This window comes from Pongo pygmaeus, chromosome 13 (genome assembly GCF_028885625.2).
Source record: "Pongo pygmaeus isolate AG05252 chromosome 13, NHGRI_mPonPyg2-v2.0_pri, whole genome shotgun sequence".
NCBI classification, from domain to species: Eukaryota; Metazoa; Chordata; class Mammalia; order Primates; family Hominidae; genus Pongo; species Pongo pygmaeus.
The window spans coordinates 108,287,082-108,301,815 of record NC_072386.2 but is presented as its reverse complement, the minus strand read 5'-3'; the positions used below and the strand labels follow the sequence as shown (position 1 = coordinate 108,301,815).

The 14,734-nt window shown below is 38.3% G+C and overlaps 1 protein-coding gene and 1 non-coding gene across 2 annotated transcripts; one reads left to right on the top strand and one right to left on the bottom strand.

The window, feature by feature from the left end:
• Positions 1-487: 487 nt before the first annotated feature.
• TLR4 (toll like receptor 4) lies at positions 488-13,783 on the bottom strand. The gene is made up of 3 exons (XM_054502255.2): positions 13,378-13,783; positions 9,216-9,382; positions 488-5,568 (listed from the first exon to the last, which is right to left on the bottom strand). Exons 1-3 carry the CDS (start codon positions 13,468-13,470, stop codon positions 3,336-3,338), a joined length of 2,493 nt encoding a protein of 830 aa, XP_054358230.1. The 5' UTR covers positions 13,471-13,783; the 3' UTR covers positions 488-3,335.
• LOC129044854 (U6 spliceosomal RNA) lies at positions 9,842-9,948 on the top strand. The gene has a single exon (XR_008504829.1). It is a non-coding gene; the product is annotated as a U6 spliceosomal RNA (small nuclear RNA).
• Positions 13,784-14,734: the final 951 nt, after the last annotated feature.

Here is a 14,734-nt window from a genome sequence, read left to right as displayed (position 1 = left end):
AAAAAGAGGCTGTCTGAGGCCTGACTTTACTCTTTCTTCTCCTTCTGTTCTATGCATATAATTTCTTTCCCTGCTTGTCCACCTCACCTGCCATTTCTAGAATTTCCATCTGGGAGAGGGAACTGATAGGAAGGAGGCCAATGTCAGCCTTGAATATTTCCGCCTTGCAATACTCAAGTTGTATGTTGATCTTCCTTCTCGGAGCCTTGTACATTTGCTTGAATAAACACACTTATGCAGAATTCATATTCAAATATGAATAGAACCACACTTACATGTAGCACGGATATACACAAAATCATACATTTTCAAGCATACTAAGAAACTGATGCATGCATCTGTAGATAAACAATCATGTATATATGTTAGTTCCTCACTTATCCACAGTTTCACTTTCCCAGGTTTCATGGTCAGTTATGGTCTGAAAATAGGTGAGTACAGAACAATAAGATATTTTGAGAGAGACAGCGAGAGAGAAAGAAAGAGATCACATTCACGTAACTTTTATTACATTATTATAACTATTCGATTTTATTATTAGTTATTGTTAATCTCGTACTGTGCCTAATTCAGAAGATGAACTTTATCTTAGGTATTTATGTATAGGAAAAAATATTACATATATGAGGTTTGGTACCATCTGCGGTCTCAGAGATCCACTTGGGGTCTAGGAACGTATCCACCAAGCATAAGGGATAAGAGGAGACTACTGTACAAGCACAAGAGTAGAGAACTCATCTCAAACAGCCATAGACATCCACTTCAAATAGATGTATTCTTCAAGAAATATAATCACACTCTCTTCTATACAGATATGATCATGCGGACATACACACTTTCAAATACACACAGCCCTGATAGGGATACATAGGGATATGTGCACAAATGCATACATCTACTTTCACTAGTACATGAGACATGGAAACACACCCAGGGATGTTCAATCACCCTAGATCTGCTCAAACCAAACACACTCTGAAACACTCAGTAACAAACACTTCTGAGTGTGGTCATATTTCCAGTTTTGACAACTGAATTTTGTTGTCTTTTCTTTTTTACAGCTTCATTCAGACATAACTGATATTATAAAATGGCATATATTTAATGTATACAATTTGATGACTTTAGACATAGTCACATACCTGTGAAACCATCAGCACAATCAAGGTAATAAATATGTCCATCACCTCCAAAAGCTTCCTTGTGTATATGTATATGGTAAGAACACTTAACATGAGATGCACCCTCTTAACAAAATGTTAAGTGCATAATACAGTATTGTTCATTATAGGAACTCTGCTATACAGCTCATCTTTAGGGCTAATTCATCTTGCATACTATAATTTTATACCAATTAGACAACTCCCTGTTTCCTCATTTCTCCCTTCCTCCTTTTCCCTAGGAACCACTGTTCTATTCTCTGCTTCTATGAGTTTGACTATTTTAGAACCTCATATAAGTGAAATCAGGCAGTATTTGTCTTTCTGTTACTTGCTCATTTTACATATCACGATGGTCTCCGGGTTTATTCATGTTGTCATAAATGGCAGGATCCCCCTTTTTTTAGGCTGAATAATATCCCATTGTACGTATATGCATATTTTGTCCATTTATTTTTCAATGGAAATTTGGGTTGTTTCCATAACTTTGGAAACAGTGATTGTGAAGAGTGCCGCCATGAACATGAGAGTGTAAATATTTTCTTGAAATTCTGATTTCAATTATTTTGGGTATATATACAGAAGTGAGATTGCTGGATCATATAGTAGTTCTATTTTTAATTTTTGAGAAACCTCCGTACTGTTTTACATAATGGTTACACCATTTTCCGCTCCCTCCAACAGTGAAGAAGGGTTCCAATTTCTCTATATCCTTGATGACACTTCATTTTTTTATAGTAGCCATTCTACGTGTTATAAGGTGATATCTCATTGTGGTTTTTATTTTCATTTCCCTGGTGACATCCTGATTGTCCTTTTCTTGAATGTTCTGTTTCTGGGGAGGCTGGATGAACATTCTTTTCTGGGAACCTTCTTTATAAGAACCCCATTAATTCCAGACACATTGTTTTCTCAATGATAACATCCACTCTTCCCAAAATGTGGTCAGGGAGCATTGCCCAACAGGAAACAGCAATGTATACTCCCTGCCTTGAATCCCTTCACATGTAGTTCTCCTGGCAGTGAGAAGGGTACAGGGGAGGGATCCCAGCCGTCTGTGTCTCCCTGAAGAGATTCAGAGGTCCATCAAACATCACTTGTTCTGAAAAAAAATAAACTTCTGCTGCAACTCATTTCATGAGGTCACCCCGGGTTTATCAGCCCATATGTTTCTGGAATCAAGAAAAGGTGACCTCCTGAGGTCATCCCACTTCCTTCCTGCCTCTAGCCCAAATTGTCCATGATAAGACCAGGAAGCGGAAATTTTCTTCCCCTGTTTAAAAAAGTGCCCCCTTTAAACAAATTATTTCAATGCTGTTTTCATGACAGTCATTACTTAGTAGGCAATAACTTTGGAATGACATCGAGTGACAAAGTGACAGAGTGTACTTTTCCATACTTCCTTGAAAAATACTGGTTAAATAAATATGGATATTTGAAGCACGTCTTGAACAACCTTATTTATGATATTGGCTTATAGGCAAGACATAAAAAAATGAAAACTGGATATATAAAAATAGAAATATATCAGGGGTGATTAGTTAAAAAATAGAACATGCTCGAGAATGACCAGGATGGTTGTGAGCATGTGTTAATCAGGTTTCCTTAGGAATTAGCCACTAGACTTTAACCTCTGTCAGGAGACAGACTTAAAATGGAAGGGGCATCTTGCATCAGGAGCCCCTTGATGACTGCAGTCATCAAGTAGAATTTAAATTGTATTCAATCAAAAAGGAAAAAGTGAACACCCAGTTCAGTCAAAACTACCAAAATGGTTTTATGATGGCTATAACATAATACATAATATAATTTCCATTCAAAAGACTCAGGAAAAGAACAATGTCTCTTTCTGCTTTCTCTGTCTTTATTCAACTTGATGAGGTAAGAGTTGAAATGACTTTCTTTGTCATGGGTTCCTTGACTGAGTTGGTTGAAATGCCCACCTGGAAGACTCTATTTTAGTCTAGCATTTATTCCCTCTGCACTGGAAGCTCCTTAAGATTAGCAGCCCCGCGTTTCTAGTGCACCATGGAATTACTCATCCTTAGCATAAGGCCTGACATGTGGCAGCATTTAATACTTATTAACTGAACAAGTGTTGGACCCAGCTGGGCAAGAAATGCCTCAGGAGGTTTTTATTCTTCCTTTTCAGATAGATGTTGCTTCCTGCCAATTTTATCCTGTACCCACTGTTCCTTCTGGATTCCATGATTTACCATCCAGCAGGGCTTTTCTGAGTCGTCTCCAGAAGATGTGCCGCCCCAGGACACTGTCCTCCCACTCCAGGTAAGTGTTCCTGCTGAGAAGGCGGTACAGTTCCACCTGCTGCCTGAGCAGGGTCTTCTCCACCTTCTGCAGGACAATGAAGATGATACCAGCACGACTGCTCAGAAACTGCCAGGTCTGAGCAATCTCATATTCAAAGATACACCAGCGGCTCTGGATGAAGTGCTGGGACACCACAACAATCACCTTTCGGCTTTTATGGAAACCTTCATGGATGATGTTGGCAGCAATGGCCACACCGGGAATAAAGTCTCTGTAGTGAAGGCAGAGCTGAAAGGTAGGTACCCCTTCTTCTAAATTCTTTACTAGCTCATTCCTTACCCAGTCCTCATCCTGGCTTGAGTAGATAACAAAGGCATCATACGTGTTTTCACCTCTACCATACTTTATACAGCCAGCAAGAAGCATCAGGTGAAAATAGAACTTATAGACCAGAACTGCTACAACAGATACTACAAGCACACTGAAGACTGACACACCAATGATGGTCTTATTCATCTGACAGGTGATATTCAAACTCAGCACAGGCATGCCCTGCTTATCTGAAGGTGTTGCACATTCCATTCGTTCAACTTCCACCAAGAGCTGCTTCTGGTCCTTGATCCACTGCAGGAAACTCTGGTGTTCACAAGTACAAGCAAAGTCATTCTGAGTAAGATTTAAGAAAGCTAGACTACTTGGAAAATGCTGTAGTTCCTGTTTTTTGGAAGTCATTATGTGATTGAGACTGTAATCAAGAACCTGGAGGGAGTTCAGACACTTATAAGGAAACGTATCCAATGAAAAGAAGTTGTTGTGGCTCATATTTAGTACCTGAAGACTAGAGAGTGAGTTAAATGCTGTTGGAGACAACTGCTCCAGTTGACACTGAGAGAGGTCCAGGAAGGTCAAGTTTCTCAGCTCTGTGAAGATATCTGGAAGGAAGTTTTCCTGGAAAGAATTGCCAGCCATTTTCAAGACTTTGAGACTGGACAAGCCATTGAAGATGCCATTGAAAGCAACTCTGGTGTGAGTATGAGAAATGTCAAGGTAAATGAGGTTTCTGAGTGATAGGAATACTGAAAACTCACTCATTTGTTTCAAATTGGAATGCTGGAAATCCAGATGTTCTAGTTGTTCTAAGCCCAAGAAGTTTGAACCCATGGTAATAACATCATTGAAGCTCAGATCTAAATACTTTAGGCTGGTTGTCCCAAAATCACTTTGAGAACAGCAACCTTTGAAACTCAAGCCATTTCTACTGAGATCTAGAAACTCAAGGCTTGGTAGATCAACTTCTGAAAAAGCATTCCCACCTTTGTTGGCAGTGAAAGTAAGCCTTTTGAGAGATTTGAGTTCCAATGTGGGAAACTGTCCAAATTTACAGTTAACTAATTCTAAATGTTGCCATCCGAAATTATAAGAAAAGTCTTTTACACTTTTAATAGTCACACTCACCAGGGAAAATGAAGAAACATTTGCCAAACAATTAAATAAGTCAATAATATCATCGAGGTAGTAGTCTAAGTATGCTAATCGGAATTCTTCAATGGTCAAATTGCACAGGCCCTCTAGAGCAGATGTGTCAAACTTTTCCAAGTTTTTTTCATTTCTAAATTCTCCCAGAACCAAATGATGGACTTCTAAACCAGCCAGACCTTGAATACAAGTTTTCATTACATTTAAACTATCAAAACTATTTCTCAAAGTCAGCTTATGAAGCCTAATTTCTTTAAATGCACCTGGTTGGATAAAGTTCATAGCGTTCAGGGACAGGTCTAAAGAGAGATTGAGTAGCGGCATTTGATGTAGAACCTGCAAGTCTTTGCAATAAATACTTTGAATCTTGTTGCTGGAAAGGTCCAAGTGCTCTAGATTGGTCAGATTGGAAAAATACTCAGGTAATTTGAAAGACTGGATAAGATTGTGAGCCACATTAAGTTCTTTCAAAGTTTTGAGATGTCCAATGGGGAAGTTCTCTAGAGATGCCAGATTTGTCTCCACAGCCACCAGCTTCTGTAAACTTGACAGTCCAGAAAAGGCTCCCAGGGCTAAATTCTGGATGGGGTTTCCTGTCAATATTAAGGTGGAGAGGTGGCTTAGGCTCTGATATGCCCCATCTTCAATTGTCTGGATTTCACACCTACAGGAATAAAAAGACATTGATTATCTAATATTTCTGCTGAATAAGAACCTAAAATAGAATATTAATCCTAGTCATCCAGCTCTTCATACAGATGTGATGGGTTATATGATTGTGCATAGGCAAAGACATCAAGCAGGACAGATGATGATGGCATGAGCAAATAAGAAGCCCAACAGATCGAGTATTATCATACTGGCTCTTTTTTGTCATGTTAGGCATACATGATAAGCAGAGGAGAAAATCCATAAGAAGGAAATCAGTTAAAGATCAATAACTGACATATATAAAGATTGTGCAGTTGATAAAGCATGTAATAACCTTGGATCAAGTTTAGCCATTTTCTGTCACACAAAATTGTGATTATACATCTGATTGGTACAGATAATATGGATAGTTGTTAGTTGTTAGCCAAGATAAATGACTGGTAAATATCAATTTCAGAGATATGAAAAATTACACATAAGTGTCACAGATACTCTTAATGTTTATGAAAAGTGCTTACACTATAGCTAGATATTTGAAAGTTGTTATCAGAGGTAAATGCTTGTAACAGGTGATAGGAGCGAGTTTTGTGGAAAAAAGTGAAAATTATGTGCTGCAAGAGTTCACATCCAGAGAACTGTTGTGGACCAAGAGAATCAAAGTAGGCTTCTCTGAGAACACTTAAGTTGAAAATTGAAAGATGAGTAGAAGTTAACGATAAAAGGAGGTGAAGTGAACAGCAAACACAAAAGCCCCAAGGTTGACAGCAAAAAAATGACACATGGAAGAATCACGATAAATAGCTTCCATGGTTGGAGAACAGAGATGAAATTGGAGTGTACAATATGGAGTTGTGGAGAAAGAAGGTTTCCAATTAGGCAGAGGTTTACCAACCAGATAAAGGGTTTTGAATTTTATCCTAAAAGAAATGAAAGCCATGCTACACACAATGTTCAGAGACATGTCCTAGAGACAGGGCTTTGATGCAGCCAGCAAACAGCAAGCCAATGAAAAATTCCTTTCAGCATTGCAGGTGCTTGTCAGTTACAATGTACAAATAAGTTCTTTCTTAATCCAGCCTGAATTACATTTACAATATCCCCCACCCGTTTTAGCTTCTTCAGGAGTTTCCTAGATAATAAAAGCATTGTGGTCCAAGCTTTTGTTATTTATTGGTAACTAGATAAAGGATAGGCAGTATAGTAGAAAGAACACTGGAAGAGTGGACAAAAGAGCTTGGGTTTGGTGCTTCTGCAGTCTTCTCGTACTGTGTGATCTTGAGTACCTCTTTTCCTCTCTAGGTTTTAGTTATCACATTTATAAATCAAACAGCTGAACTTGATTATTTTTGAAGTTCTTTCTTTCAATTATATGATTTTTATAGCCCATCATTCTATCTCTGCATTGCTCTATACATCAGGTGAGAATGAAAGGGTCTTGCTGTATGTCTATATAATTACACTGGTGATGATCACTTTAGAGAAGTAGAGTATTAAAACAAAGAGAACATTTAAGTTGGATTCTGGAGATGTGAACTTAAATCTCTGGTCTGTGGCTAACAAGCAATGATAATGTATATAAGTCACTTAAATTATTCAAGCTTCAGTTTCCTCACCTATAAAAAGAAATATATATATATTTCTATAGGGGAAAGAAGGCTGCCTGGTCTATCACAAAGCATTCTTACAAGACTAGTTGAGTCACTGTATGTGAACACTGTATGAAAAGGCAAAGGATGTCTATTGTGCTATCATTTGTGCTTGCCCTAATTCAGAACCTCCTATGGGCTAACCAGAAGGGAAGCTGGCCTCTCTGTAAGCACAGATTTAAGGTTTCTGGGGCAAGTTTATTGAGTATCTAGTGGATTGAAGATGAATTACATAAAAGACATTGTTTGGTGAAAAACTACTTCTTGTTTGAAAAAAAAAAAAAAAGAGAGAGAGAGGTGGTCTACCTTAATAGAGTACTTGACAAAATTTTCATGCAGAAAACTGAAATTTAGAACATAATGGCATAGATGCAGCTGGTAGCCATTATCCTAAGCAAATTAACAAAGGAACAGAAAGCCAAATACCATGTGTTCTCACTTTATAAGTAGGAGCTAAACGAGGAGTACACATGGACATAAAGATGACAAAAATAGACCCTGGGGATTACTAGAGAGGGGATAGAGAGAAAGCAGCAAGAGTTGAAAAACTAACTATTGGGTACTATGCTCACTACCTGAGTGATGGTATCAATTGTACCCTACACCTCAGCATTACACAATATAACCATGTAAACCCCTGAATCAAAAATAAAAGTTGAAATTATTTTAAAAACCTAATGAAATTCTGTAAGAATAATACTTCATGCTTATAAAATATATTTTATAAAAATTTAAATATATACAGCATATTAATATTTATTATCACATTTAATCCAGCAGGATAATTCATCATATCCATTGATCAGATATGAAAACTAAGATTAAGGGAGATGAAGTAATATGCCTAAGGTTATATGGTTATAAATGTTGGGGGTAAACTTGGCTCAGGTCTTCTGACCCCAACAGGGCTCTATGCACTATCCCATTGCCTTTGAATTGTTCCATCACCCCTTTGTTACATCCTATCTATATCCAAGTTAGAGTATAATAGGTCATATGTTCACTCTTCTACAGAAATGTCTGCTCTAAAAAGGATTTTTATGCTGTGACCTTAGCCTTTATCAATAATTTCTATAATAAAAAATATGTAAAATGTTTTGAAATGTTTTACAAACCATTGCAGAGAATATGATCCATTATCTAGTTCTATTTGCAAATAAGGCCCCGATGATGTAAACCCTTTTAGAATTTGGTTCCCCTAAAATGTCATGATGACAATTTCACCTGCCACAACAAACGATATACTTCCCTGCATCAGAAAAGAAAATCTTAGCCACTATTCCCTGCCCACAGCAGATCTTTTCCTTTAATCTTGACATCTTTCTCCTTGGGTTACTTGTCTTTTCCTAATTCCCTATCCTCTACACTACTTTTAATATTCTAGACATTGTTTGAATCTTATGCAGTTCATGAAATCTTTCTTGACTATCTGCCACAGAGAAGGCCCCTCTTCTGAAAAATACAACTTGTTACCTTTAGTTTAAACATAGTTTATCATCTACTGTTATATATCACTATCTTTATATCAGTTTCCAGATCCAAAAAATCATAATTGAAATGTGTTGAATATATACTATGTACCCAGGACCACACCCAGGACTTTAAGGTATTAACTCTTTCAAGAAGATATGCCTCCTTAACAACAGGGACTGTGTGTTATATATCAATATATGCCTGTCTTCTTATAGAGTGTACAACATATAGCAAGCAGTCAATAAATAGCTGCTTATGAAAAAATTTAAGCTAATTTTCTCTCCTGTCTTAAAAGAAAACCTAAAATTAGAATTGCCTTTAGAAGCTGTCTCAGCCAACTGCCTATTTCACAGATTAGAAAACTGAGACCTGGAGAATAGAGGTAGCTTGCTCAAGGTTATATAGTTAATAAGACATCTGTTGTATGAATGAATAAGTGAATGAAGATGAGACTCCACGCACCAAGCTTTCCAGTCCAATAATGAAATGATAGGACAATGAACACCTCACCTTGTGCAGTATGTAAAAGTGGATTCATTACCTGGATAAATCCAGCACCTGCAGTTCTGGGAAACTGAAGAAGCTATAGCTGCCTAAATGCCTCAGGGGATTAAAGCTCAGGTCCAGGTTCTTGGTTGAGAAGGGGAGGTTGTCGGGGATTTTGTAGAAATTCAGCTCCATGCATTGATAAGTAATGTTAGGAACCACCTGCAATGATTACACATGAAATGAAGTATCTTTACTGCATGGTCTCCCAACTCCCCTCTCCTAGACCAGAGATGGTGGAGGGAGGCCTCTTTTTCTGCAAGCACAAAATTCAGTCAACTTTTTTCATCCATCTGTCCATCCTTCCATCCATCTATCCATCCATCCATTCACTCAATTCACGCTTATAAATTGTCTTACTCTAGATTAGAAAGTAAAGAGCACCTACTACATGCTCAGCATTCTAACCTCTGTGATAAAATGGCAGCATTTAGCAAGAAGCAATGGAATCAGGGGGTGAAGGGCTGAGGCTCCAGAGTCTGAAAGCTCTGGGTTTCATGCCAGCTCTTCGGTGTGGTTTAGGGCCAAGTCTTTAAAAACAAAACAAAGCAAACAAAAGAAAAACCTCAGTGAGCCTCATTTTATCATATGTAAAATGTAGGTAATAAAATATCCAATATCGTGCTTGCTGCAGTAGCACATATACTAAAATTGGAAGGATACAGAGAAGATGAATATGGCCCCTGCACAAGGATGACACACAAATCCATGATGCGTTCCATGTTTTCATGATCTATGCAGCAAATCACCATGGCACACATTTACTTATGTAATAAAACTGCATGCTCTGCACAGGTACCCCTGAACTTAAAATAAAAGTTGGAAATACAAAAAATAAATAAAATATCCAGTATCATTCTAAATACTCCATATCATTGGGGAGACTGTCTGGCAGTCAAGATGTCCAGACCTTCCTTAGTCATGGCCCAGGTTTTGACAACTCCATTCTTTTTCTTGGCTCGTTGACCCTTGAGCAGAGTGATGTAGAAATAGGGGGAAATCTTTAGAGTGCATGGATTCCCATGGTGGAATCTAGTAAATAAAGTCAAGTGCTTTATGCTGTCCTCATTCTTACGCTGCTTTCTAGCCTACTTTCCCACATTCTTTGTAAGCTTAATTCTCTAATGCTCCCATCTAATTTCTGAATGCTCTCATTTCCTCCAACAAAATTCCTTGCAAATTTGTTAGGAAAAGCCAGCTAATTGTAGTTTCCTGTTGTTTGAAACCAATAGAATCCGTTTGAAGGATTAAATGAGATAAGGTGTTTAAAGAATTTATTTAAAAGCCCGCTACAGTATAAGTGATCAACAGATGTTAACATTAATTATTATTATCTATTATTAATCCCTTATCATATGCCTGCATAGTTCTTGTTTGTTATATACTTTCACTTAATCTTCAAATATGCATTTAAAGATGAGGAAAATGGAAATTCAAAGAAATGAAGTAATATGCGCAAAGTCAGAGTTCAAACGTGCAGATCTTCATTCGTATGTCCACTTAAATGTTGCAAGCCATGGAGCCTTAAAGACAATATTGTCTAATAGAAACAGTGCCAGGCACTCTTTCTTTGCCCTCTTTTATTCCCTTTCACAGGATGCACCACCATCTAACATTATGTTGTCTGATTGTTCTCATCGTATTGTTCATCTCTTGTATTCCATTGCAAGTTTGATGGGTTTGCCCACTGCTTTGTCTCCAGCACTCAGAATGGTGTCTGGCAAATGGTTGATGCTCAATAAATATTTGCTGAATCAATAACTGATTGAATAACTGATTAAATGAAGGTTTACTTAAGTCCAAATTGTAGGCATTTCCTGCCAAGCGCTGTGGGCATTACAAAGAAAAATATGATGCAGCTCCAGAGTTCAATGGACTCACAGTCTAGAGTAAGAGTTTAGATAGGAGCAAAGCTAACACTATCTCAAGGGGCCATAAAATAGGCTTAGAAAATATGTCCTGTGGTTCAGAGAAAGCAGAGATCAAGTCTGGATTCAGGAAAGTCTTCCCAGAAAAGGAAGATTTTAAAGTGGGTCTTAGAAGATGAGTAAAGTTTAGACATGTGGAAAGGGGAAGAAAAACATGTCCTAAGGAGAGGACAACGTGAGCACAGAAAGAGTGGAAAACAAACTCAGATTAGCTGGTGAGTGGTGGGAGTGGTGAAACCTAAGTAAGAGGGCAAGCCAGATCAGGAGGGCCTCAGACTTTGTCCTGCAGCAATTATTTCAATCATTTATCACATATACATCTAGCGGCTCATGTGTGCTGGCCACTGGAAATATAGTGGTAGATAAAACCAGCAATGATCCTGCCTCCTTATCGATTCCATTACAAAGGGAGAGAGAGAAAATAAACAAACAAAAATATAAAATGTTGTGCTCTAGAAAAAAAAAATTAATCAGTATAAGGGGATTTGAGGCAAATAAGTGAGGTTGGAGAGTTCTACATGGGGAAATCAAGGAAGACTGCCCTGAGGAGGGGACATTTAAGCAAAGATCTGAATGCAGTGATTAAAGCATGAAAAGGACTTGGGCTGCACTGACCAATATGGTAGTCACTAGCCATACAGTTATCAAACACAAGAATTGTGAATAGTGTAAATTGAGATGTGTGGTAAATGTAAAATATATACTAAATTCCAGACTTAGTACCAAACAAGGAATGTAAAAATATCAGTAATAGGTAAATATATATTAAAATTTTAAACATTATTTTAAATACACTAAGTTAAATAAAAATATTATTGAAATTAAATTCACTTGTTTCCTTTTTTAATGAGGCTACCAAAAACTTTAAAAGTACATATGTGGTTCACATAATATTGCCACTGGATAGCACTGATCTAGCATTCTAGGTAGAAGAAATAGCCAGTGCAAAGGCCCTGTGGTAGAAAGCTGTTCTAATGACAATGGAGAGTTATTAAAAGTTTTTAAGGAGAGTAATTTGTTAGATCGAAGCCTAAGGAAAAATAATAACAACAAATACAAATACATAAAAAACAAGAACGTGCAGAATGAATTAAAGGAAGAAGACTGGAATCAGGAAAGCAGTTAGTGTGTAAGAGTCAATGCCAGGGGAAATGAGGGCCTGCCTTACAGTGGCACTAAGGATGGGCAGGGATGGACAGGCTTCAGGGACTGACAGGAAAAGGTACATGGGGAAAAGAAGTCAAGTTTGGCTGTGGTTTTATCTCGCAGTGAGCCTAATTAGAAAATCTATCTCCATTAACCTAACAGCAGAGGGATACAGAGAAGAGGACAAGGAGGAGGACTATGGGCAGGGAATTGAGGGAAGGGATGGCTTCGAGATAATGAATTAGTCTTTGCTAAGTATTGCTTGATTTTCTCCTATATCCTCAACTTCAGGACTGCAGCTGGCTTTTCCTCTCTTGAGTTTCTGACCCTGCCTCACTGTAAATCATGTTTTTAGCTGTCCGGCTCTACTATGGGTTTCTAAAGCAACTGTGAAGTCTGCGCAGGGGAAAAACAAAAGAGATCCATCATGAATAAGATTACCAACCAGCTGATGGGTATTTCACTAAGAAAGAAACTGTTGCATTAGCTGACATACATATTTCCCTCTTGCTTTTTTCTTCTCTCTCTCTCTCCTTTCCTTTTTAATTCTCTTATTTTTTTCATCCTCTGGACTAAACTATATTACTGCATACAGAAGTCTGACACCCACTTAGAAAGTTCTTTCTCTAGAGACACACACACAAAAGCCATCTTTTTCCTGAGATTGAAAGGAGCAGGGTGACTGCTTGAAGCTGAGTGTAAAGACCACCAGTAGGAAGAAATGACATTGAAGCAGTCTGCTTACTCTCTAGTGAAGAAGGTATTATAATTCTCTTACAGATGCGAAAACTAGTCTCAGACAGGTTTGATAATTTCTTCACACAGCCACAAGGTAGCAGAGCAGGGACCTTAAGCAGATCTGTTATCTCATGCCCCTGTTAGCACTCAAAATTTCCAAATGGAACAAATCCCCAATGGCTGCCTCTAGTGCCCTGTAACAATGAATTATTTGATCTCTGTGGCTTCTTGAGTCTTTAAGGTAATTTAACTCTTTTTTGCAAAAATAAACAAACCAGGGCACACAGTGAGAAGTTCTGGGCAGAAGTGAGGGAAAGTTCAGAGGAGCTGACTCCAGCCACATACCTCTACGCAGGGCTCCCAGCTTTCCGGTCTCACGCAGGAGAGGAAGGCCATGGCTGGGATCAGAGTCCCAGCCAGGCGCGAGGCAGACATCATCCTGGCATCATCCTCACTACTTCTGTGAGCAGCAGTGACCCTGTGAATGCGTGGCTCGCTATCACCGTCTGACCGAGCAGTTTCTGAGGCACTGGTGTCTTCTCTTCCTCGAGCTGCCCCACAGCAATTGGTGTATTCAAAGCAGTTCTGGGCTAAAGGGTGAAAGGAAGTGAAAGTGGCAACCTTAGCATTCTGGACTTTTGTTTCTCTAATAGTTATCTCTTTTGTCACAGGAGAGGAAGTTAGAAGAAGAAAATGCCTGCAGACCAGTGGCTAAAGAAACAGCAAGAGGAAGCTAGTTGGCTTTTATCCCAGTTAGTCATCTGACTTCTGCCTGGGCTTGGTGAATTTAGGAAAACAATCAGGTTCTATTAAAATAGCCCTTGTAACTCTCTAGGATGATGGTGATTTTCCAATTTTGTTTCAGCTGTGGAAACTATTTGTATTAGTTTGCTGGGGCTGCCATAAGGAAATACCACAGACTGGGTGGCTTAAACAACAGACATTTATTTTCCCACAATTCTAGAGGCTTCCAGTCTGAACTCAAGGTGTCAGCAAGTGTGTCTGAATTCTAATCTCTCCTTCTTATAACAACACCAGTTATGTTGGATTAGGGCCCACCATAATGACCGCATTCTACCTTACATACCTCTTTCAAGCCTCTCTCTCCATATACAGTCATAATCTGAGGTAGAGGGGTCAGGACTTTGATATATAAGTTTTTGCAGGACACAATTTGGCCCGCCTCTTCTTGTGAAGAAACTCACATACAAAACTGAAAATAAACCTCAATTGAAACACAGTTTGAAAAGTACAAGAAGATTGGGAAAAGTCTGGGATTTCAGAATGGAATGTACTGAAGGTCAGATCTCAGCTGGGTGACTCATGGCCTTGAGACACTGGTCAAGTCATGTAAACCGCTAAGCTTTACTTTCTTTTCTTTTTTCATTTTCTGTATTGTGGTGAAATCATATAACATGACATAACATAAAATTTATTATCTTGACCATTTGTTTGTGTACAATTTAGTGGCATTAATTACGTTCATATTTTTGTGCAATCATCACCACTATTCATTAATAAATAACTCCCCATTTCCACTTTCCCTAGGCCCTGGAAACTATGCACTACTTTTTGTCTCTATAATCTTGACTACTCTAGGCATCTCTTAGAAGCGGAATCATACAGTATGTGTCTTTTTGTCACTGGCTTATTTCACTTTGCATAATGTCCTCAAGGTTCTTTTCTGTGTAGTATAGATCAA

Excerpts from the sequence above, each read along its gene's own strand:
- TLR4 (XM_054502255.2), bottom strand. The coding sequence starts at position 13,470 with ATGATGTCTGCCTCGCGCCTGGCTGGGACTCTGATCCCAGCCATGGCC. Across the intron at positions 9,383-13,377 it reads GCTGGGAGCCCTGCGTAGAG|GTGGTTCCTAACATTACTTA; the intron begins GTATGTGGCTGG and ends TAATCATTGCAG. Across the intron at positions 5,569-9,215 it reads CAGGTGCTGGATTTATCCAG|GTGTGAAATCCAGACAATTG; the intron begins GTAATGAATCCA and ends TTATTCCTGTAG.